Below are 26,846 nucleotides of genomic sequence, written 5' to 3'. Positions count from 1 at the left end.
AGAGAATGAAAGTATAAATGTTAGGAAAAAAGTTTGTTGAAATAAAGAAAATGAATATTTTTTTATCAAAGCTGAAAACTTATTTCAATAATAGTACCGCAAAAAAGGTTTATTCATGCTTTGAATCATATGTTAAAACTATGTTTAAAATCTTCTTATAACTTTCAGCTAGTGTAATTAAAAAATATATTTAAAAAACTTTTTGAAACATATGTATAAATTTGAGTAACATTTAGTGGTGGTCCAAACAGCTACTGAGGTTTTTGGGCAAAATATTTAAAAGCAGGGAGAGAAAAAGGCTCCATTTTTGGTTCACTCTTAAGCCCTTTCAGTAATGGAGCCTTCCTGTGGCATGTTTTATATATCATCTCCAGTGATCTGACTCAATTTAAACAAAATTTACTGCTGGGAGCAAGTGGATAGTGTACAAAATACTGTTAAGTATGCAACTAATTAAAGCATTGAAAATGCAACCAAATTTTAAAGACTAAAAATCTACTGCCTGCATTTTTCTAACAGTACAGCTTTGTTAAATAGATAAAAAAATGTTATAAAAATAGTTTAGTTTTTAAATGAAAGTGAAGGGCACCATGCAATCATGGAGCTACCAACAGATGTTTCATTCGCTTTGTGTTCGATGATCTGGCTGGTTTAGAATGTCTTAAAATCAATTCATACTTGAACACCACGCAGATGTTTTAGGGCAGAGAGAGAGAAATTTATAAAGTAACTTACCTACCAACTAATCAAATTAATAAAAACTATTTATGGTTACTTACAAAATTCAAAGGTCATTTTAGAATAAGAACATGCACATGCATGAGAAAAAGACATTTTACTATTGAGCAAGAAGCTAAAATTCAGAGAAAATAGCAACAAGAGAAAAGCATGCATGGGCGTAGTCTGTATAAGGCTGTTCACATCATTTGAACACTTAACCATTTGTTCTTACTTTTCTTAGAGAAGAAGTTTTACCTACTCTTGTTCTCTCTTCCTGTTTCGTCAAATGGGAACCATGGCAAGAAGCAAGATGCAGCAGTTGTGCAACCAGGAAAGCAGTTAGGGTGCAAAATAGATTACATGCAGGGAACAAAGAAATCAATCATGTTAAACATTTTTAAAAACTAATTTTGTTCAATACAATCAAGCGGAAAAAAGTATAAAATAAAGGCTTTTCAAACAAAAGACAATGCATAAGTACTTTTTATGTGATGAGGAAATTTTTAAAAAGGACGCATCAAGGGAAGGTAAATGTTTTTTAAAGGGAAGCTTCACAACAAACAATAAAATTTATGTAATGAAAGGGTGCAGTATAGAAACTGAGATTTCACAATGGGTACCAACAACATAATTTTCTTTCAAGAAATCAGGCTGTGGTCTATACTTCTCTTTTGAATTCATTCAGGCTCTGAAGAAGCCTGAGATATGATAGGCAAAAGGTTAGTCAGACACAGTGGCGCACACAAGGGAGGGGTCCAAGCGGTCCGGACCTCTTCCATAGCTCTTGCATTTTTTTTCTATTGATTATGATCCTATGTATTTTATACGTAAAATAATTTTAAACAAAGAAAGCCAAAATTTCAGTTCTTATAAATGAAAAAAAATCCTTTTGTTAGAAGATTTTTTTTTTTAATGTGCAAGCAATGTCATCATTACACATTGAGGAAGTTATAAATAAAAGCGAAAAACAAACAAGAAAGGGTCCAAGGGGTCCGGACCTCTTCCATAGCTCTTGCATTTTTTTCTATTGATTATGATCCTATGTATTTTATACGTAAAATAATTTTAAACAAAGAAAGCCAAAATTTAAGTTCTTATAAATGAAAAAAAATCCTTTTGTTAGAAGATTTTTTTTTTAATGTGCAAGCAATGTCATCATTACACATTGAGGAAGTTATAAATAAAAGCGAAAAACAAACAAGAAAACTAGGTTTTATTCAACGATATTTTGAAAACCTATAGAACCAATTTGCTGTCTGCAAATGACAGGCCCGTGTTCGGGATTTCATAAAGGGAGCAGGTTTTGCAGGCCTGTCATTTAAAAATACTTTTTTTTTTGAGGGGGGGGGGCAAAGCATTTTCTGGATACATTTTACCCGGAAAAACAACAAAATATGTACAAAAATGCTTAAATTCATCATGTTTGCAGGGATGTGCCAGCTGCACCAAACTCCTCCTAAAGACTGCTAAATGAACTTTTCTGCTCTAAAATTGGACAAACTTGAGCTAAAAGTGCGATTTTGCATTTAATGTTGCAGTTCGTTCAGCATATTTGGAAGCTTTTGCAAATTATAATCAAGTTTATGCATTTGGAGCTTGTTTTTACGATTTTTTTTTATTTGGTCCCGATTTTTTGCATATTTCCAAATCCGATTGCGTTCACTTTTGAAAAATTCAATTGTTTTAATTTATTATGTGATTTGGTTCCTTTGAGTTGAAAAATTTTACATTGACCATTATTTTCAACCATTCTTATCTTTTGTTTTCAGAAGAAGAGGACTTTTAAGTTCGTCTTCTTGCCACGCCCACTCAAAAATGTCAATTCAGTTGCATCCAAATTGATCTAAGCAAATGCCATCAGTAAAAATTAATATTGCTCACCAGTTTTTAATCTTGGGTTTCTTAAGATTTTAACACAGATCCCTAATTTTGGTTGGAGACACATAATATAGAAAAAAATCGGGGAATTTTAATGCTCTGGCGATGAATATCCAGACATTTAAAGTTTCTGAGATTCAAGCATTATTTTCCATATTCTGAGCCTGCCTCAAAATTTTTAATTAATAATTTTTTCATATTTTTTTCACACGTATTTTAAAATTCCTTTTTTATGACATCATTTCTCAAAAGCATTTTTTTTTCATTGTAATTTCATTATTAATTTTATGATTAAATATCAAACAGTTAAAAATAAAAGGTTTTAATGGTTGCCTTTGCTTGATCTTCAAATTTGTTAATCAAGTAGCTCAGTATGTAACATATAAGCCTATGTGTATAAGGTCAAATGTTAGTAAATAGCTTACAGATACCAAAAAAAGATTAATTAAAATAGCTCTTTAAAATTCACTTGTAACTTGTTGAGGTCAAGTTTTTAAATTTAACTATTCTTTTTTGCTTTTTAATTTTTTTTAAAGCCTTTTTGAATATGTCTGAGTTTTATGTATATATATCTTATGTCGTTTACATGTATGTATGAACTACATAAAAGCAAACAAAATTTAAAAATAGATATCAAAGCACCAAAACTTAAATGTGAACAAAAGCAGTGATGTATTAAGCAAAGTAAATATGTGAAAAAAATTTAAATCAGTGTAAGAAAAAAGTAGAGCAGGAGATGACTTGTTTTTTGTGAAATATATTAGACAAATAAATATATAAATAACAAAATAAAAGAATAAATAAATGTAATTAAGAGAGCTTCAACTAGTAGTTGGGTTGGAGTTATGGTTTTTTGCATCGTCAATCTTCTTTTTTATTATTTTATCATGTGACACATGTTTCTGTGCGTGAAATATATATAGTTGCTCCAAATTGATGCAAAATTTAACTTTTTGCTGCTGCAAGCTGCTCCAAATATGCAATTTTACTGCTCCAGGCTGCTCCAAATCCACTGTTTTACTGCTCCAAACTCACCATTTTCCTGCTCCCAAGATTGCTCCAAAAGTGAGTTTTGGATGGCACAACCCTGTGTTCGTAAAATCCAGGGAGAGGGGTAGCAATTGACCTCCCTAATCTCCCAAATGACGCGCCTGCTTTTGGATTCAAATATTTTCATTCTTAGCTGCATTGTCAGGAAAACACGACAGTGTGCAAATAATTCTTCACTGTTTAATGGTCACAATGAGAGGCTTAGCGGTTCAGAGGGGAGGGGGGTGGTTCAAATTTGCAGAAGATTAGTTTTTAAGTGATATACTACCTATTCTGTTAATGTATTTTACACACAGCAGAACCTCCTTTATCCAGTCCCCGTTTATCCGGATCAAATTTGTAGAAAAAAATATATTTACGTAAATAATCATCTAAACTTATGATTTCAAGAACGGAAGTTTAAATATGCAAAATACTCGGTTTTATTTTAGTTAGGGTAACTACTCTTGCATAGGATGTACAATAAAGTATAGTATTAATTCAGCAAACAATATGATATATTTTGGATGTCAGCCTGACACTATAGCAGCTAAATTATAACTGATGAAGTAATTGAGAAAAAACGGTATGATATAGTTTTGTTTGAAATCATTGTTTTTTCGTGTAAGAAGATAAGTCTGCATATTTAAGAATATTTTTCATTATTATCAGGATTTTCGTTTATTAGGATTGCCTTTGGTCCCATCTAGTGCGGATAAATGAGGTTGTATTGTATATGTAAGGATCGTTATGAATCCCACCGCCCGGAAGGAAATTTCTGGCTGTGCAAGAAAAACACAGTATTTATCCATTTTACTGCTTGTTTAGATTCAAACCTATTATCTGTTTACTGAGCAATATACTGCAACAAGTACTTTCACATTCTTTTATGACATATGTTTTCAGGTTTTAATATTCTAAGATAATGCTTAGCAAACTAAATAGGAAGAGTTTCGATGCAGATGTAAATTACATTAACAAACGCAATTACTATGCATCTACAGAGCGGCAACACTCATCGCTTTTTGTGAAACACTCCAGATCAAAACCCCTTATGAGAAGCAATATTAAACAAAGTATTGACAGCCCATTCAATCGTTCCTTCATCTCTGTTTTTCCAAAATACGATTTTAGTTGATTAAGAGAAGACAGTCGTAAGTTGCTGGGCAACTTCAAAGAGAATGCTTTTTAAAAACGTTCTGTACACAAATTTCAACATTAAAGTTAATTTTAAGTCAAATATGCACAATGTTCATTTATTTTTTTATTATTTTTTCCCCAATGGGAGGGGTTTAACCCCTAAAACCCTCCGCTAGGACACGGCTCTGGTAAATGAATACACTGGAATAATGTTTTTAGTTTTGTAATTACAGATTAAAAAGAGATTTTTCTTGGTCTTCAGATTTGGGGCTTTTATAAATGAATTTGCATCACTGTTTTCATTTTTGAATAATGAGAAAAGTAAAGGCATAAATTCTTATGCTTTCTGGTTGTTTAATTAAGTATCTGTTATTAATTTCTTTTAATAATCAGTGCTAATAATTTCAGTAATTTATTTTTTACTGTTTTTTGTTCTCATATTGGGGAATGATATGAAAATGGGACCTTTTTTTAACTTTGGACCCTTCCCTTGCGAAATTCCTGTGTGGGCCACTGAATAACCTTAATGGATGATGACCCGAAAAATGTTTATATTATTGATATCGAAGAAGTATTGCACCTTTCAAAACAAATCAGGGACAAGAACAATGCATCTTAATGTCCTTTCAAAAACGTGCACAAATAAAGTTTGGCAGTTACAATTTTTTTTAATTAAACTAGGGAACAAAACTAGTTCAGAACATGAATGATACAACTACAATTTTTAACAAAGTTCAGTTGGAAATGGTTTTCGTACTACAGTACATTATTCAATCCAAATTAAATTAAAAACTTACAATTATTATACAAATTAATTCATATTTCATAAAATAAATGTCAATCCTGAAACTTTTTTAAAGTACTTATTGTTAACACAACATGTAAGTAAATCTGCTTGATTAATTTATTCACATGCTTAGCGATGTTTACTTTAAAAAAAACTTTTGGCTTAAAAAGTAATGTTAAATAGTATTATTGCTATCTAATGCATTTACTTAAAGGATATTTGCTAAGTGCTAGCCAAGCTAAACTGTAAGTACAATCTGGTGATAAACTTAAAACTTTACAAACTACTTGGATTCAAGATACAAATCACAGAACAACCTATTGAAGACCTAAAGGAACTTAAGTGGCTTGCCCCTTCACAATACTACTATCTTATGCATAAATTCTGAAAGAAGCCCAGCCTTGATCCTATCACTACAAATGGATTCAATAACTGTTTCTGTAATTGAAAATAAGTATCTACAGTGTTCCAAAAATGACTGATTCATTTGAAAAAGCAATTAAAACTAAACAGGCAGCGATAGAAATATACGGCTTGTTGCATTGTGCTTGAACAACAGTAAATTTTCAGACAGACAAACTTTATAAAATTAGTTACTATGTTCCTCAATAGATGGCGCTGCAGGTATTTTAAAAGGTATAAAAGAAAACGCAGTCTGTAAGATCGCCAAAATCACCGGTACATTTGAAAATCAATAAAATCCTAGCAGGTAGCAACAGAATTACAGTTTATTTGCAATATGCTTTGAAAAGCAGTAAAATTTCAGACAGACACACCTGCAGCCTCCTCTAAATACCTGCAGTGCCATCTGTTGAGGAACATTGTAACTAATTTTGAAAGTTTTTCTGTCTGAAAATTTGCTGTTGTCCCAAGCATAATGCAACAGGCAATATATTTCTATCGCTGCACATTCAGGTTTTATTGATTTTTCAAATGTATCAATCATTTTTGTATAACACTCTGTAATTCCAATTTAATTTGCAGATCATACCTAGCTTTATAGCTTTTTCAAGCTGACATATTTTGATAAATTGAAAATATTTTTTTACATTTAAGTTTATTAGTCAAAGCTTTATAACCAGAGAGGTGAAAGAAAAATGGGCAAAAATGCACAGCTACAAATAGAAAAATTTAAAAAGATGATACATTTTTGAAAATCCTTAGTATATTCAATATATCACACACTACATAGTTCTGTCAAAAATAGATAAAGCAATATTTGTCATTAATAAGAGAATAATCGGAACAATCAGATGCAAAGTGATAAATCACTTGCTTAATAAAAGTATTTTAATGGTCAGGGAAGTGCAAAAAAGTAAGCTTAAGCAAGAAAATTGTTAGTAAGCTCCACTGAAGATTTATAGAACATACAAAATGATAAATTAATGCAACAAAGGAAAAAAAAATGTTGCCAACAGAAATAACAAAAATATTAATTCATGCTCAAAAATCAAATGGAATAAATAAAATGAAAATCAATAACAATAAAAAAACAAGGCATAAATTTCAAAACAAAATGTTGTGTAGGATTTTAAAAGAAATAAAATGACTAGATACTTGATCTACACAAGTATTACAGTTACATACTCCTCTAGTCATACGTCTTGATTGTTTCCTTCGGCGGACGCTTCCCTGAGAATGTTGAGAACTCTGCTTGGAATCAAACCTTGATATTGCTGGTTCATATTTGCTCTCTTCGACAGGCTGAAAGAAATTAATTATAAGCAAGGGTGCTGCACACAAACATTCCTTGCATGATTTAAAACAACAAGAAATAGTTTTAAATTAACTAATGCACTAATTTTATTTAAAAAAAATTAAAAAGTTGCTTTTTTTTCTCCTATAGTTAAAGACCAAAACTTACTGGGAAAAAATACTGTTTTCTTAATATCAAAGCTAATAGACAATAAAGGCCAAGAATAACAAATGGGCTGGCATAAGCAGTCCAGCTCATTTCATGGAAGACTAATGTACGAGCATCTGTTGTGCAGTTCTGTCCCACAAAATCAGGAAGGCCAAGTAACCTAAAATTTGAAAGAAAAAAAAATTATATCAACGATGTATAATTATACATGAATAAATGAGCTATGATATGCAAACAGAATGAGAAGGACCTGATTAACTCAAACTGAGGACTGGGGCCCTCAAAGTCGAAAAACTGCTAAAAATGAAAACTATGGTACATATTATAAAAAAGTACAGTTGGACATCCATACATCGAAGTAGCAAATTGCCGGAAAAAAAATTCGATATATAGAAACAATCTTATTTTACCCTAAAAATCTCCTAAAACATTAAAATTGAAGCTAGTTTTCGTGTATGAAACTCAATTTCTAATTTGTGCGAGCATCGGAGTACATGAAAGTTAATAATAAAAAAAAACAATTTACAGTTTCGCCCTTTATTCATCTTCATTCTTCGGCAATTAAACTTGATCCTCAACATTTAAGAGATCGTCGTTTTGACAATGTAATCGAGAGAAAAGTAAAAAATCAATCAACTTAACTTGAATGATTTTTACTGCAGTTAAAAAGACTAGGAATGATAATCAACAGACAAAAGAGATAACTTGAAACTGATTTTACAATGTTACTGGTTACAACTAATATTTGAAATAATCTTGAGGGAATTTAAGAACTCCAGAACGAATTAACTACCTATCTACACACCTCTCAACCCCAGATTCCTTATGAGTTTTGTAGCAATCTTTAGTGAACATAATTTTCTCCCCTAACCTTCATTTTTCATGAGACAAACAATCTAAAGTGAAAAAAAAATGTCTCGAAAAAATTCGATTTATAGAGATTTTTTCGATATATACAGTCGACGCTCGATATAACGATCATCTCCGTTCCAGAGAAAAAGGTCTTTGTAACGAGTGGTCGTTATAAGAGGTATAATTTAAAAATATATACACAATCATCATGCACGCCCCGTTGTTCCAAAAAAAAAATGGTACTTTTTCAAACATTCCAGTTAAATGCCCAAATTATTTTTATCATAGGAATTTTTAGAAAAATCGTGTGCGAAATACTATGACAGAATATTAAACAAATTTTCAAGTAGAAAATATAGGGAGGAAAATGTTACACACTTACAAATCTGCTACTACTACTGCTACCACTACATTTTCTAAAGATAAAACCAGAAACAGATGTTTGCCATTTTTGCAGACGTGATTTTTGCAAAACATTATTTTCCGTTTCAAATTTAGGTGATAAATTGTGTTTTTCTTGCTTTTCAAAGAAACATTTAAAAGTCCCTCGAGAACCCCCAAGTCTTAAAAACCATTAGATTCAAACACCAAACTAGCAACACATCTGTCAACTCCCTCTTCTTAAGAAGCTGGAAATTTCTCGATTTTTCCTCCCATTATTTTTTCTGTGCTAGCTGTGATGAATGGTAATTCCCTCCCCCCACCCCAAACCCTCTCAAAGTTGGATTTGACATTGAAAACTTCAGGCAGATGTCCGTAAACAAAAAACAAAGTTAATTCAAGCTACAAATTTGCTTTATTGGAAAGAACACCAGAAATAGCATCCGCTGAATTCGTTCGTTGTATTGGATTAGACGATACAGAACGGTCGTCATAACGAAGGCAAATTAACGTAGAGTTCATAGGAACAAAGTTGGGACTTTTACCACTGGTCGTTATAATGGGATGGTCTCTATAATGTGTGGTCGTTATAATGAGCGTCGACTGTAGAAACAATTTTTCTATGTAATAAACATAGAAATTTGCTGAGATTTCGATGTATAGAAAATTTTGATAAGTGGAAATTCGATATATGGAGGTTCAACTGTAATATTATTCAACAAAAATGGGATAGTAAAATAATGAATTAGTAAAAGTAATTAATAAATAATAGCAATAAAGTATTAAACTGGTAATTGTTCCTAATAACTGGATTTTTATTGCATATGTCTTCCAGTACTTCAATTTGTAATGAAAAAATTTGCATGAATCTAATGCTGAATGAACTAGCTACTAAAAACATCTGAAGGGTCAATGCAAGCATGGTTTTAAAGAGCAATCAATCAATTTATGCTATAAATAAAATAGGATATGTAAAAGGTAGAGACTAGGTGATGCAGGTAAGTAAATGTTTAACAGTTACTGTCAAGGTGAGTAGTAATGAAAAGTAAAATATGTTTTAGCTTGAAGTTAAAAAATAAAGAAATAAATGCATTTTAAAAAAGGAGCTAAAATATATTTTGTGCTTTCTTGCATATACAGTTGGCTCTCTGTTTAACGACTTTCAAGGGACCACAAAAAATCGTCCTTAAGTAGAAAGCGTCCTTAAATAGAATGCTTTTAACACTATAGTGGACCATCTGGGACCGTGAAAAGCTATCGTTAAAAAGAGAAAGTCATTAAATAGAGCGTTGTTAAACAGAAAGCCAACTGTATATACATATTTTATGTTTACATTCAAAAAAGATACTTACCTAACTGAGAGACTATCAGGTGGAAGATATTCTTTGACATAGTCAACTTGATACAAATACAACGTCACAAAATGAATAGCACAATAAATTAAAAGCGGTATTTTCGTCTGCAAATATCTTCGGCCAATTTTTTTATTGCAAGCAAGCCAGGTACAGACGAATAAGAAAATCAAAAAATAAACAGCAGATGATAATGATGGATGCAAAATCCCAGCACCAGCTAGAAATAAGAGAACAAAAGTTTCTCCTGTCCAGTACAGGACCTCAGATCTCCGCCTCTTTCTCTTTTTAACAGGCCTCCTACTACAGTCTCCATCAATGAGATCCTGACTTTCGGAAGTCGGTTGCACTTTCTGAAGTTTTTCAACTGCAACAAATACGCCGACGGCCGAAAATAAAACGACGAAATCAATAGCAATGAGACGGATGCAATCAACTGGCTTGATGCTATCCAGCCGATGGAAGCCAAATAGTGCAAATAATCGTCCTTTCCAATCACCTGTTTGAAAAAGAACAGAAAAAAAAAGCGTGATTACTATTTTTATAAATAAAAAACTTACAACAAAAAAATTTCATAACTATCAATAGTTGCATAAGCCAGATGGATACTCATTGTTCCACATTCTTCCCTCTCTTGAGAATCAAAGTCGCATTTTTTGTAACTTTTCTTAAAAGACTCTTCTTAAAACTTTGCAAAAAAGAATTAATGTTTTTAAAAAAATTAAATTACAGCAAACAAAGACTTGTGCTGTAGGTGCTGTTTGTGCTTCCTAGCATTCAGGGATATTTTCCATAGGTAGCATGCACTTGCAGTTATTTATTTTTTTTATGCATTTTGCAATTAATCTAATGTCAATTTATCTCCCAGCCTATTTTTGGAATTTTAATTTGAGTCGCTGACTGCTGTAAAAAATTTTGCTCTCAAGCTTCAAATAAAACTTGTCTTATTCTCATAAAATGTGTATATATGCTCCTTTAAGAAATTACATGAACAGTGACATTAGTCAGTCCCATCATTTCAAAGTCTTCCAGAAGGGGGCAAACGGTATGAATTTGCGGCATTAAAAAAAAAAAAAGTGATCATTTGTATATTTCATAATTATCTTAACATCACATACTAAGCGATGTGCCAAAGAACAGTATATGCTCTAGACGAAAGAGGTTTTCCCGATTCAAAAAGGAGCATTTAGAGAAATTAAACAAATGCTTACTGGTAAAACAGAAAAATTATTTCACCATTTTTAACTGATTTTTATTTTATACCAAAACTATTTGTTTTATAATTAAAAAAAAAACATTAGAGTTTTAACTTTTTTTTCAATGATATTTTTTATTTTTATAAAACTATGTTAGAACAAGTCAATTGCAAAAAGCCTTCTATCTATAAATCTAAAAAGATTTTTAGAGAATTGTGAGCCACTAAAATTCAGCTAGCGATCCAGTAATAGGTCTGGATCCACAATTTGAGGAACGATGCAAACATCATTTCTATTTGCCTAAATTTGACCCCCCCCCCATAACAAAAATGAATATTTTCATTCAATTTTGCTTCACATTTACGCTCATTTCAAAATTTTAATTTCCAAAACAGCCTTGGAAGAAACTTTTTTTTAATGCTAAAAGCCACTCTATTCTTTGCATCTACGAAGTACATTTCTATATATACTTCATGATTTCCTTTTTTCTAAATTTCCTCTAAGCTATAACATTTTCTTTGCCTTATAATTTCGCAATTTTACTTATACAATGTTTCCAAAAAAAAAAAAAAAATCCGTACTAAATTGAATAAATTGATCAGTTTAGTTCAGCTTCACACTTTTTAAAAAATTCCAACTGCTCAAAACAAACCTTCCAAGAAATTCCCTATGCTATAAAACAGTAATAATCTCTTGATATTCTCATTGTTTCTAAAAGCCTAAATTTGCTCTAGGTTATTATATTTCCTTGACTGTATTGAATTTGCATTTATTACCCTCCCCCCCTACCCAACAAAATAAAATAAAACTTAAATATATAAGATAATTTTAGATCAGCTATAATTCTCTCGATGAACAAAACTCAAGTGTTAAAATAAGTCATTCAAGAAACTATCTATGCACTAAAGAACTTCATATGCTTCATCATGTTTTCAATTTGCCTAAAGTTGCACTAAGTTGTAATATTTCAATTGTATTTATGATTTTTGCACTAAGTTGTAATATTTCTATTGTATTTATGATTTTTGGAACTTGATCTGGTTTTTTCGCGAAATTTTTTTTCATTAAATTTAAATTAATCTTAACTTTAAAAAAAAAAAATCAAGAAAATGAAATTAAAGTAAAGAATAAAACAAAACAACTCCCTTTATTTTCCAAACATGTATGTAGGGATAGATAATTCACATTGGATCCCCAAAACTCATGGTAAAATTTGACTGTTAAAAAATTCAGATACTTACAATAATCAAAACTAGATACATAATTTCCGATGCTAAGTAAAACTGTTTGAAAAATGACATGGCACAGGCAAAATATGCTGCTAAGTCCTACGACAGCTTTCAAATAACGAGGAGATGGACCTAAAAAAGGAAGGAAAATATTCAGGAGAAAAAACGCCAAGTCTAACTCAATTCTGAAACAGAAATGTAGAATTTAGCAAAAAATATAATACAGCAAAATCCCTCCTAATGAACACCCCTCTTATGCAGACAATTTTTTATTCCCCAGTTTCAATGCAAATAACATTATTAAACGCCTGTCCTGCAGACACCTCTCTATTGCGGACAAAAAAAATTGTCCCGTTAGTGTCCGCATTAGAAGGATTTTACTGTATTTAACTAATTCATATCACTCAGGATACAAAGAAACACGAAAAATATTTACAGTACTGAATGTAATCTGGGAGGAATTGTTACAATACACAGTAATTAAACAATGAAAATGAAATTAACTTCTGAAATATACACCGCTTCCACACAAAGAAAGTTGAATTTACTTCTGTAAGAAAAAACCAACTTAAATCAGGGGTGCCCGCAGGGAGGGATTATAGCGCAAGTTGCACCATCAAAATTGGGCGGGGAGGGGAGATTTTCATTTTTTAAATTTATTTATTTATATTTTATTTTAATTATTTATTTATTTTATTTTAATATGTTCTGTTGATATCTATCTGATTTATTTACTTAGTTTGTGTGTTATATCATTAGCATAACACAAAACTTTTCTAATAAAATAATAATAATTAAAAATAAATTTTTTTTATTGAAAATATTTTTAAAAAATAAAAAAGAGAGCTAAAATGGAAACAAAAAGAGAAAGAAGGTTGAGAAAATGTTGGGGGGAAATTTGCGATATTAAACTTAAGGAGGATGGGCACCCCGGACTTAAATTCATTTAAAAGAAATTGATTTCTGGCTGAGAGAACTTTGAAATTCTGTTACATGCCATGTCTTCATGTGCTTTAGTATTGAAAATTGAGCTTGTTTTCATCAGAGTCCTTGCTTCTAAAACACTAGTAAAATTATAAAATGTCACAAATCTTTTTTCCTTTTTTGCATATTCCCATTTCCCATGGGGTGAAATACACATGGTCTTGATTTATAAGTATTTAGCTTAATCATTGTATGAATTTTTTTTTATTTCACGAAATATATCTGTTCCTTAGGTTGTCGAACAACTTATTAAAACTTCATAGAGGTGCATTCGGATTTTTAAAGTTCTACTGTATACCCAACTTTCGCAATTTTGTTTCATAATTAAATGTTTTGACACATCAGTGACGCTTAAACAAACCCAAGGCATATTTATATTTATGTATTGAATTCAATTATGTGTTTATTTATTCAAACACTGAATTCAACGGGTGTTTTGCAATGAAACAGTTGAATGCTATCAAAAGCTCTTTAAAACTTAGTTTCATTTTAACGCCGTGAAATATTAATATCTGAAAGTCGATGTTTGTTAAATGTCAAAATCTGAATGCCTGTAACACAGACGAGGAAACTCATCAAATTCATTTCGCTTTTTATATTTGTTCTTAACTTTTCTGTCTGTCTTATGAGCAAGGAAAACTGCAAAGAACTCCACTTCAGTTGGCATGAATTCATTGCAGAAATCTGTGTTTTCTATCATAAGGAGTTTCAGCAATAACACTCAACTTTTCTTCTATCACTTTTTTTTTCCAGCTCCAAAAATATTGAACGTTTTGGGATTCTGAACTTATGACTAAAAAACCCTGATTTGAACAACACACCTCTTGCATATCTATTAAATAACACTGGTCAGAATTTTAAAAAATCTGTCCCAAAGACTTCATGGGTAATCTTGGGATTGATTTTCATGCTGAATTTGGAAATTATTACCAAGACTTTCGCTCTAAATTCGAAAAGGTTAACCATTTTTCTCCACCATGTAAGGGTTTTGTGTGAAAAGCGCTGTAATAATTTACACTGTTAACTCTAGAAAACTCGAAGTCCCAAAGGATCAGCAAAAACCTTTGAGTTATCGAAAGTTCCTTTCCGAGCCTTCTTAAAAGCAATTTTTACTTTATTTTAAAGAAATAGTGCATAATAGATCGACTACAACCCATATATAGTTTGGATAAAGTAAATTACACTGGTAAACAAAGTTTCTATTCCTCAGCAAGTAAGTTGTGACTTTTATATTTTAGGGGGTACTGAAAAAGAATATAACAATAAAAATATTCTATCAATCACAGATTTTTGAAAAATCCAAAATTTAAAATTCTCAATTCAAAGACATTTATTCAACACATGTACAATATTTTTGTCATTTAACATTTAAACAATTACAAAGTTTAAAACTAATATAGAACATAAAAAACATATATTGTTTAAAAAGTTGTAGAAGAAATTTTTGATGAAAAAAAATACTGATACTCGTAAAAAACTTCCTAAATTTCATTCTTTGGCACTATCACAAATTTCTCGAATAAAATGCCAATAGTATTCCCGAGCATATAAGAAAACAGTCCTTGAATCACTCTTCAATTGCAGAAATATCCTGGTGGAAGTGCTACCCCATGCTCGTCGCTCACAGCTCCCATATACTTTTGGAAAAAATTAAGTGAGATGCTAAAGAAATTTTTAATGGCATTGAACGTTTTAATTATTTTTAAAACTTTTTATCATGTTTTTAATTATTTTTTCATAGTTAGGACTTCTATTATTTTCCTAAGAAAAATGTTACAACATTTTTAAAATCAATCCACGCTGTTTTTCCTAAATCACTTTGCTTCAAAATTTTGTTCCTTCATAAGCTTTCTTATTCGTGGGTCAATGAAAATACTCTCCTTAATTTTTGCATAAGTGAGTGATGGAACTGTTCCTGCAAACATTGAAATCCAACCCCCTTTTCATCCATTGCTTTAACAAAGTTTTTGATCAATTCTAACTTTAAGTGCAAAGGTGGGAGATTTTTTAAAAAAAAATCATATATATATATATATTGAAATGTTTTGCATTTTATTTTCTGCTGTAATATTTGTTTGCGCTCTGGCGATTTCGTTTAATATAATGTTCTTGTTTTGCCCTCATGATCCAATTCTGATGTGAGTTGTCAATTTCACGAAGCAATATCTTCATATTTTCGTATGATTCTTTCAATATGCTAGAATAAACTATGGGAACCGATGGTAGGTCATTTCCAAGCGCCGAAAGATAACTTCAACTACCGTGATCTTGAGTGAAAAGGAAATGATACGGAACGCCTAGCGCCATCTGCTCAAAGTCGCAAAAATAAAACTTAGAGTGAATTCGCTTTCTACTTTCTTGAAACATGTTCTATTGCTGTAATGAGTAAAAAAACATGTATCTATGGATCAAATGAATCTAAAAGAAAAATGTAGTAAACTTGTAACTGTTATAAGGTAGCCAATATAATCCAAAACTTAAATCTGAAATTTCTTAAAATTGGAAGGTGTGATAGAAAATTTTTGCAAACATGTTCTTTTTCAGCACCAGAAATCAATAAGAAACACCCAAAGTACATTGAGGAACAGAAAATTCGTTAACATTTGTTTTTCAGTGTTATTAGTACTACCATTAATATTTAAGAGAATAATTTCTACGAGCAGTTTATCTTAAAAGCAGTTTTAACTACTGTTTATGACCTAGGCCTAATTTCTTGACTTTAGTTCGCATTGCTTTTAAACGTCTTGTCCAAATAGCACAATTTTTTGAAAAAAAAAATTCTACTCTTTTTCACTTTTGCCAATTTTTCAAGTTTTTCAAAGTTAGTCAGCAATGAAATTTTAGGTGACAGACATGGCCAAAGAGCAGCCCAATCGGATATTTTTCAAGATATCTTGCAACACTGTGCGCATTAAGGAACATTTTTGTAAATAAATTATCTCTCCCCCACAAGATGATAAACAAAACAATGGTGTTAAAGGAGAAAAACAACTTCTTTTCAAATTTTGACTGCATTTTAATGCATAAAATGGAAACGAAACCTTCGTAAAAACTATAACATAAAAGGAGTACATTCGAGATATAGAGACAACTTTGTATTGAAAACACTAAATTGTTTTGGGACTGAATGAAAACTTCCAGATAAAGTGATATTCGAGTAAGGCTCCGAGTTCTCAAGAGTCGACTGTAGTTGCATTTACACTAAGGAAAACAGGTAATGTTCCCCATCACTTTATCCAGAGGTGCCCATCCATTCCCACAGCAAGGACGCACCCCCTAAATACCACCAAGCCCCCCCTGAAAAAATACCCTTCAAAGCAACCCCCCTAAAAAAATTTATTGGCGCAATCTTCGCCATTAGGGGGGGGCATCCCAGACCTTACTTAAAAGGTCTGACTACGGCTTGTTCGACAAAACAACTTCATGTGGAAAGAAAGTATTATAATGAGGTCCAGCAATAATACAGCATGCATACTTACTCCCCACTTTACTTGATATACTTGTTCACAATTGAGGGGAGATGCCATGTTAGAGAGAGAGTGACCCATTATGTTCATCGCTACAGGAGCCCAAGTTTTTTGGTGGAAAATCCAAGTAAGAGTCACGAAAGTCGATTTTAAAAGATAGTCTAAAATGAGTTTTTAGAGCTCCAATTTCGTTAAATTTTCGCCCGAACCTCCACCATGTTACAACCTAAGATCGCTCAAAATTTTGTCTTTAAAATTTCAATTTCAAAATTTTTTTAAGGGACAATCGTAATTACCCCTCCCTCTTCCTCCCCACTACCTAATATCTCTAGGTAGCTTAAAATTGAGTCTTTAAAACTTCTGTTTCGGAAATTTAAAAGAGGTGTTAAAGACTCTCTAAGATCATCGAAGTTAAGGAGTCAGTTTCCAATTTTTAATCTCAAGCAGAGTCATCCAATCAGAATTCCTGGAATTGAAACCAAACGTCGCAATTTATTTTGACGATTTCGAGAATTTCAGTGTTTCGATTCCATAAAGAGAATGGGATGACTGAATTGATTATGATGTGTCTGATTTTGTAAGCTTTATTCTACTTTTGTAAATTGTTGCAACACAGTCAACGTAATAAAATACAAGTACGTGGTGCAACCCATCCCCCTCTTCCGAGGGGAGGTTGACCTTTAACTTCCCTCTGACAGCAAACCTGCTCCGCAAAACAAGGCATTCATGTCAGGAAACAAAAAATAATTACAATCCATAGTTGCAGTTGCTGCTTAGGAAAGAAAACTGATAAAGACCTAAAAGAAAAGCAACTTACCTGATAAAAGAGGATTTATCAGTAGACAGATGAGGTACACAAAGGAAAAGAAATTGATTCTGAACACAGCAGCTGAAAAAGATGAACACAAATATAACATACGATTTAGATCAAAATTTTATTTATCTGAATTAATTAACAGTAATAAATAACTACTCGACTTGTAAAGGTAGGGGTCAGTTTGATATTCCTTGTTAACATCGGACCATTCAAAGGTAGGGGTCAGATCAACTGTTATTCACTTGCGCCTCAACCCTTAATTTATGTTGCTCTTAACTCCGACTTCTAAATCATCCATAAATAAAAGTAACCATTCACCCAGGTTCGTCATTTCGATTTTTTTTCGTGGGGGGGGAGGTACAAAACTCAATGCATATTTTACCAGAAAGCAACAAAAACCACCCCCAGTATTAATTTTTCAAAACAGGGGGGGGGAGGCAATTGACCTCCGCTTGACTCCCCTAAATGACGGACCTGCATTTACCAGAATAAAGTATATAGGTTCTGGTTCAGCCAGGATGTTGCGAGCTAACCTATGTCTCAGAATTTGCCAAAGTACAAATAATGGAAAGGAATTCTAAGTAGTTAATTTTAAAGGAGCTAGAAACATGAACTACTACTAACAAATATGGAAAATGGCAATGTTCTGTGATCGGCTGTTAAAGTTGTTGACTTAGTTATAAATGTTTGATAATTAAAGGGTATCTCTTTATAGTAAACTAGCAGTACCCGCACAGCGATGCCCGTGCTAAAAATTTAATGGAAGTCCGTTAAATAAAAAACAATTGACAATCCTCCTCTTCTGATGTGAAATAATCATTTTTCTTTGTTTAAAATGCGTACACACCTTTTCAAAAAAAAAAAAAAAAAACCCTAACAAAGTTTCTTTGGAATTTAAAATTTTTCGCCAAATCATTAAAATAGATTTACAGTTGCTTTAAACCTCTATTTAGCGAGTGAAGCGGTTTTTACTGCAATTTAAAATATTTCGCCAAATAAACAAAAAAAAAAAAAAAAAAAAAAACATCAAATAAATATCTTTCAAATGTAAAAATAGTTCCGCAACTCTATTGTTTATCACCAAACTCGCCCAGCAACCACGCTATCATAATCCATCCGTCTAACGGAAAAAAAAAACATCCCGTGGAACTTTCAAAAATCATCGTCAGAAAAAAAGAAGAAAGTGTCGTACATTTCACTCGGATAAAAACAAACCAAAAGTTTCTTTTCTTCCAAAACAAATCGCCAAAACAATGAATTACATTTACGGTTGCTTTAAAACAATAATCCTAGACTGAACTGCTCAGCGCTAATGCGCCAAGCGACCACGCTACCGGATCTCAGCCCTTTTGCATGCGGATGTTTTTGAAGCGGATGTTTTTTCTTTAGCAATAATAAATATTCCGCCAAACAAACAAAAAGGTATAAAATCACATTAACAAAAGCTTTCAAATCTTTATATATTTAAGAGCTGCGTTGCCCGGCTTTGCCAGGTCTACCTTGAGCATAAAAATTGTGTCAAGTGACATATATTCAACAATCAGACTTGAATAAAAGAAAAAAAAAGCACCATGCAAAATTACCCTTCCAAACAATGACGACAGATATTAAAATACTTTTAAGAAATTAAAATGCGAAAGATGGATTTCAAAAGCGTAACCATGGAAACACGAAATAAAATAAATTTAAGAAATGAAAGGCAAAATAAGGAAAGAAACAATGGATTCAAAAAGCGTAACCGTGGAAACGCGAAAATAAAATGGTTGACAACCTGAAACAAAATGACATTTTTCGAATTTGATTTAAAAACGCTTGTAACGTTTTTTCCTTTAAAGATAGAAGGTACGTTTTTTGACCATAGGTCGAGTCAGATCTGGAGTAAAAAATGTTAAAAATATATACCTCTCACACTATATTTATGTTTTTAGTATTTTTCATTTGTTGCTGAAACTGATTGGCATCGTGAGTTTTATTATGTATCTTTGTTATACTCAATTGGCAACACCGGTTGGTTGTTGTTCCGTTTCACCTGCTGCGTGAGTTGTGCAGCACGGTATGTTGTAAGACATCGTAAGTTCTTCAAATATATTTTAATCCACATCTAGACTCGTTTTAGTCTTTCTTTCTTCATTATGCCTTTTGGGAGTTTTTAACACGTTATCAGCACGAACGCTCTTGGAATAAATGGAGAGGATCGACGAACGATCGACTGATGCGAGAACTAGGCCTAACTAGCAGCGATTCCCGAAGTAAGGTTTTAGAAGAAGCAATTTAACTCGTTTTTGAAGAAGTTGGTCATCGTATTTTTTTTCATTTGAAGGTTCATTAGAAGGAACTGAAAAAGAAATGGCTACCGACGAGCATAAATTGCCGAAATTGAATTCTGACAACTACCATTCTTGGTCAATTAGAGCTCGTGCTCTGATGGTGCAAAAACGCTGCTGGGAGGCGGTTGAGCCCGGATACGGTCATGAAATGACAAACAACCAAACTAGAAGAAATGAAGAAGCTTTAACACTGCTTTTTTTAATTGTTGAAGACAATTTTCTCGATGACATCGGCGATTGCAACAGCGCGAGAGAAGCGTGGAATACATTGAAAGATATCCACACTAAGTTTGGACTGCTGCACACCATACAATTGATGAAAGAATTTTTCAATACAACAATGAAAAATAATGAAACAATGCACACCTATTTAAGTCGACTAATGGACATTCATCGAAAACTTGCGAGCGGAGGCTACGCCTTTACAGATAGGGAAGTGGCATTAATAATGCTGATTGGATTGCCAAAGCAATACGAAAATCTGATTCTAAATTTAGAGAAAGACGAAGTTAACCTATCAACCTCAATGGTGAAATCAAAACTACTTTTAGAGGAAAAAAGAGTAAACAGAAGTGAGAATTTTTACCACGAAGAAGCAGCACTCCATACAAGAAACTACAACCCCCCCTAGTGGAAACCTAACGAGAAGAATGAAAGAAGGTCGTCATCAAGAAAACCAGTAGAAGAACATGAAGCCAAACCAAGGAAAATTAAGTGTTTCTCATGCGGAGAATGGGGCCACATTGCAAAGAACTGCAATTCACAGAAAGGAAATAAAAATAATTCCAAAACTGGAGAACAAAGAAGAGACAGTGCACTTTCTGCAAGAAATGATATGGCATCAGTGAACCCCCTACTCTGGATCCTGGACAGCGGAGCCACAGAACACATGACTTCTGACAGAAGAAAATTCCTTAGTCTGAGAAAATATGCATCTGAAGTTGAAGTGGCTAATTCTGAAAGAATAAAAGTCAGTGGGATTGGGAATATTTCATTTTGCATACATGAAGAAAACGAAGGAAGAAACATTACCATTCAAGATGTTTTATTTGTCCCAGAGCTAGGAGGAAATTTACTGTCTATTGGAAGAATAGAAGAGAAAGGCTTTAAAGTGGAATTTGCAGACGGCAAAGCCAAAATAATCGACAGCGAGGGAAAAATATTCCTGTCAGCCAAGAAAAAAGGAAGACTTTACATCATTGAAGAACAGATAGAAACTGCCTGTATGACTAGAACTAAAAATACTGAACTGTTGCACAGAAGGCTCGGTCACCCACACTACAGTGCCATCAAAAATTTGGATTCTCTTGAAGAAGACAAAGAATCGGCAAATACACCTTGCACCGTCTGTATTCAAGGGAAAATGAAGCGGAAAAAGTTTCCAAAGTCTGCCAGCACACGAGCCAAGGATCTCCTTGAAATAATACACTCAGATGTTGTTGGCAAGATTTCCCCTTCGTCTCTTGGAGGTTCAAGCTATTTTGTCACATTTACAGATGACTACTCACATTATACTACGTTATATACTATGAAGGCCAAAGCAGAAGTATTGGAAAAATTTGACGAGTACCGCCGCACAGTTGAAAACATCCACAACAAGAAGATCAAGATTCTGAGAAGTGACAATGGGGGAGAGTTCAAGAATGCAAGTTTGGACAAGTACCTCACCATGCATGGGATCCAAAGACAACTTACAGTGCCGGAAACACCTCAGCAAAATGGCAAATCGGAGAGATTGAATCAGACGTTAATAAACACAACAAGATGTTTGCTAATTGAATCCGGAGCAGGCCATGAATTTTGGGCCGAAGCAGCAGCTACTGCAGCCTACCTAAACAACAAGCGACCATCCTGTGCAATAAATGGCAAGATCCCCGATGAAGTTTGGTCAAGCGCTGAAAGTAAAGTAGATCACCTCAAGGTATTTGGATGCAAGGCATGGAGTCATACTCGCACACATTCAAGGAAAAGCAAACTTGACCCAAAGGCTATAGAATGCGTTTTTGTTGGCTATCCAACTGGAGTCAAAGGCTATAAGCTATATGATTTGAAGAAAAAACAGTTTTTCGTGAGCAGAGATGTGATCTTCGAAGAAAATGTTTTCCCCTTGAAGATGGAAAATTGTAATGATACTGCAGAAGAAGCCATTCTTAGCATTGAAAGCTTAGATGAAAACTGCATGTATACATCTGAAGAAGAAGTTGATCTTTTAAATTTAGGAAACCAAATGCCTTTAAATCATCAAGAATCACAGGATTTATGCACTGAAGCGTGCTCGATTCAACAGATAGAAGACGTCCCAGATGACAAGTGTGAAGATTTAAATGAATCATTTGGAAATACTATTGAAGAAGTGCATGACACACACGATGATGTTATTACTGAAGCGTCAAATAGCAGTTCGGGCAGTGGAAGCAAGAGGGGAATAGGTGCAAGGCCTGTGAATCTTCCCAAACACCTTTCGGATTACTATCTCTACAATGCCAAAGAGACACTCCATGATGAGAGAGACCCAGTGACAGTCACTGAAGCCATGCAATCCCCTGAAGCGGACATGTGGAGAGAGGCAATGAATGAAGAAATTGCAAACCTCACTCAAGCCCAAACGTGGGAACTCACCACGAGACCACCAGGCGTGAAGATAATACCGTCCAGGTGGCTGTTTCGCAGAAAAAAGGATGAATCTGGAAAACGAACAAAATTCAAGGCCAGAGTAATTGCAAAAGGTTGTGTTCAGGTATCTGGCAAGGATTTCCAAGACACCTTTGCGCCTGTCATCAAGCTTAAATCCATTCGACTGTTACTTGCAACAGCTGCCGAAAAGGATTATGAAGTCCATCAAATGGATATTACAGCTGCCTATCTCAATGGCGTTTTAGAAGAGGACCTGTATATGGCACAGCCTGATGGATGCATTGAAAAAGGTAAAGAGCACCTTGTCTGCCACCTGAAAAAGAGTATATATGGTCTTCGACAATCGGGAAGAGTGTGGAATTCTTGTTTGAATGACTTCCTAATCGATTATGGATTAATAAGAGCTAAAGCAGACCCTTGTATCTATTTTTGCCATGAGAGAAACATCATAATTGGAGTCTATGTTGATGACCTCCTAATCATTGGCGGCATAGAAGAAATAAACAAGTTCAAAGGAAAAATTAAAGAAAAGTTCACTGCAAAAGACCTAGGTCCTGCCAGCCAAATATTGTCGATGCAGATTAACAGAGAAGAAGATGGGTCGATCACGCTGGATCAAATTGCTTATGTGTCTGAAATTTTAGACACATTTAAGATGAGTGATGAAAAACCAGCTGCTACACCATTAGACCCAAGCATCAAGTACTGCAAGCCCGATGATCAGCAGGGGGCGGAATCGAAGCAAACGGGGGCCAGCTTCCCTTATCGACAAGCCGTCGACAGCCTCTTGTACTTGGCCTGCGGCACACGACCTGATCTCGCATATGCAAGTACATACATGAGCCAATTCAACGAAAGGCCGATGGAAGAGCACTGGAGAGGAGTCAAGCATATCCTCAGATACCTCAAGGGTACTAAGTTTCGGAAATTGAAGTTCCAAAGAACCGGAAAAGGATTGCTTGCCTTCTCGGATACCGACTGGGGAGGGGACAAGACCGACAGGAAATCCTTCAGTTGATACATGCTTTTACTTGCTGGAGGACCAATATCTTGGTCTAGCAAAAAGCAGACCATCACTGCTTTGTCCTCCACCGAAGCCGAATATGTGGCCATGTGCCACGTAGCAAAAGAAATCTTGTGGTTCAATAGCTTGGTAAAAGAGGTAGTAAGTAGCCGCTTATTTGCCTCACCTCAAGTTGTAAATGTGGACAATCAGGGAGCAATATTCATTGCGAACAACAGAGTGACTTCAGAAAGAAGTAAGCATATAGATATCAAACACCATTTTCTACGTGACCTGGTTTCCAGTAATATATTGAAGTTTGAGCATATACCCACAAAGGAAAATGTGGCAGATGCCATGACAAAACAAGTTTCCAAAGGAACATTGAGTCATTTGAACTATGTGATGACTTGTTAGGTTTTTTTTTATTAATTCTTTTGAAGTCCTGCAACCATGGACCGAGTTTGCAGCTATGAAAATACTTTTTATTTTCTTAAATTTAATTTCTGTTAAAAGTGTATTGAAGTGTGTTCTTTTTAAATTGTAGTACCTAGAGTTTGCCATGTCAGTATTTTTTTGCTTAATGGTTGTATTTTTAATTAGAAGTTTTATTTTCATTGTGTTGTATCTAGTGTGATAGGCAAGGGAGCATGTTAAAAATATATACCTCTCACACTATATTTATGTTTTTAGTATTTTTCATTTGTTGCTGAAACTGATTGGCATCGTGAGTTTTATTATGTATCTTTGTTATACTCAATTGGCAACACCGGTTGGTTGTTGTTCCGTTTCACCTGCTGCGTGAGTTGTGCAGCACGGTATGTTGTAAGACATCGTAAGTTCTTCAAATATATTTTAATCCACATCTAGACTCGTTTTAGTCTTTCTTTCTTCATTATGCCTTTTGGGAGTTTTTAACAAAAAATGTCGCTTTTTCCAATGGTGTCAAAAAGAAAACTGTGGGACATTTCCTTCACTTTTTATTGATAGATTTAATGAAGAAAGTAGTGCCTAAACTGCAACTAAACCTAAAAAAAGTTCGAGCTAAAAACGCAAATTACTCCAGCCGTAATTAAGTTAGAACATCGAAGCAAATTGTTTAGAACGTGGAAAATTCTAACCTTTTCAACGACATATAATATTAATAGGTGCAAGTACTGCTTCACTCCCATATTCGGGAATTTATGTGAAATTTTGACCTAATTAAAAAAAAAAATTATTTATCGAATTTTTTTCGAATTATAGCCTATGCCACTCGGTCAGAAACCACGTTTCATATAGTGAAGGAATTTTTCAAATAGGTGCAGTGGTTCCAGGGATTATCTCGAACATATAAACACACAAAATTCCGCCCTCGCTCTTTATAATAAGATAAAAGTAAGATTTCTAAGAAATTCTGGAAGGAAGTCTGTGGCGGACCTGCGTCCAGGAAACCACATAGCACCTACAGCCTTGAAATTTTGTACAAAATGACTTCGAGCCCCTGGGGTGTGCACCTGGGGTTTTATTTTTTAAAATTCGAATTAGATTTTTTGTAATTAACTTTTTAAGCTCAAAAATCGCGTAAATTGCCTATTGCCAATTAAAGGAGTGAAAAATTACTTGCATACATTTATATTAGATATCGTTGGAAAGGGTAGAATTTTCCGCGTTCTACATAATTTATTTCAATGATCTAACTTAAATACGGAGAGAGTTATTTGCGTCTTTAGCTGCTCAAACTGTTTTAGGCTTAGCTAAAATTTAAGCACTACTTTTTTTATTGAATCTATGAGCAAAAAGAGAAGGAATTGTCCCACAGTTTTCTTTTTGACACCACTGAAAAGAGCGACGTTTTTAATTCCAGATCTAACTCGACCTATGGTCGAAAAACAAAGATTCTATCTCCAAAGGAAAAAAGTTACAAGGCGTTAAAAATCAGTTCGGATAATCTCACATCCATTAAAATTATTGATGTTTTATTTGGCGTTGCCATAGTTACGTCTTTTCTATTCGCATGTTTTTTCTTTCTTATTCGCAAACTTTAAGGGTTTCGATTTTAACGGATAATCTTAGGCTCAACTCAATTCAAGCCCCGAGCTAAAGAGCAAAATATATTACTAGAGACCACGAATATGGAAGCGACTTTTCAAACGCACAAAACTGCAGTTTTGCAATGCTCAGGAGCCCCTTAGCCCTTACAGAACTGCAAGTTGTTACAAGTTATTTTGAAACCCGGGGAAGGGGAGCTTTATGTTCCAAAAAAAAAAAAGGAGCTCATAATGCGTATTTAATTTGTTTCTATTTAACTGTCGATTTAAATCTCTGCGAATCAAATAAGGTTGCGAAGCAATCCTCGGGGGTGAGTCCCCTAGTTGTTGTAAAAAAAAATACGTAAACAAAATTTTCAATCTTTGGAATCCGTAATTTTGTCTTTGATCAGACAATACAACACTTGAGAATGATTGAATTTTTTAAACATTCTTTCAAATTCATCGTTGATAGCGATCAACGAAAATTTCAAATATTGACTAGCTATGTCACAAAACAGTAAAACAATGAAAGCAAAAGATAAAAAATAAAATGTGATTTTATTGCCAAGTGCATCGTTGCGAACAATGCGAAGTATCCATTGTAATAGTGCTGAGTGCATCGGCTGAGTTCATTGCCATGCGTGACTGTAGGTCAGTAGAAAAACAACTGAGCAAGACCTATCTTTAGATTAGTGGATGAAACTCGGTCTATAGAGTGATGAATCTAGTGTCATGATCTCGAAACTCAATGAACGTACCTTGTTGTTCTAGGGAACGTTTCATGACCGACTGAATCATGTCAAATGCCAAGTTCAGTTTAGCGGCAACAGCATCATCATGAGTGTGTAGTTAGACCTGAGACTTAACTCATATGGTTGGGAACTCGAACAATATGAATTCAGCATCTTGGCAACAAATCGATGAAGATCTACTCTCTCTACCAGCATCTGCTTATTTTGCCTGAAGAATTATTTATGCACTACGAAGATTGTTATTAGAACGTTGTTTAACGATATAGACGTTCAAAAATTAAGACTCTCACTAAACCAAGATTTAAACTCAATGAATGTCTAAGGATGAATAAAGACTCTGATTACGTGTCCAGGCAAATCAATATTAAATCACCATCTATCGAAATTTCGAAAGTTTTATCCAGATGTCCGATCTCCTGATC

General features: G+C 33.6%; 1 protein-coding gene across 1 annotated transcript in view; it reads right to left on the bottom strand.

The window, feature by feature from the left end:
* LOC129220759 (piezo-type mechanosensitive ion channel component-like) overlaps nucleotides 1-26,846 on the bottom strand; it is a 146,524-nt gene that overhangs the window by 85,204 nt on the left and 34,474 nt on the right. The window contains exons 2-6 of the mRNA XM_054855188.1: nucleotides 17,697-17,768; nucleotides 12,441-12,560; nucleotides 10,004-10,502; nucleotides 7,479-7,578; nucleotides 7,142-7,258 (exon numbers count right to left, since the gene is read on the bottom strand). Coding sequence (XP_054711163.1) covers nucleotides 7,142-7,258; nucleotides 7,479-7,578; nucleotides 10,004-10,502; nucleotides 12,441-12,560; nucleotides 17,697-17,768 — 908 coding nt within the window. The remainder of the gene's footprint in view (nucleotides 1-7,141; nucleotides 7,259-7,478; nucleotides 7,579-10,003; nucleotides 10,503-12,440; nucleotides 12,561-17,696; nucleotides 17,769-26,846) is intronic.

This window comes from Uloborus diversus, chromosome 4 (genome assembly GCF_026930045.1).
Source record: "Uloborus diversus isolate 005 chromosome 4, Udiv.v.3.1, whole genome shotgun sequence".
Classification (NCBI taxonomy): domain Eukaryota; kingdom Metazoa; phylum Arthropoda; class Arachnida; order Araneae; family Uloboridae; genus Uloborus; species Uloborus diversus.
This window is presented reverse-complemented; position numbering and strand designations above follow the sequence as displayed.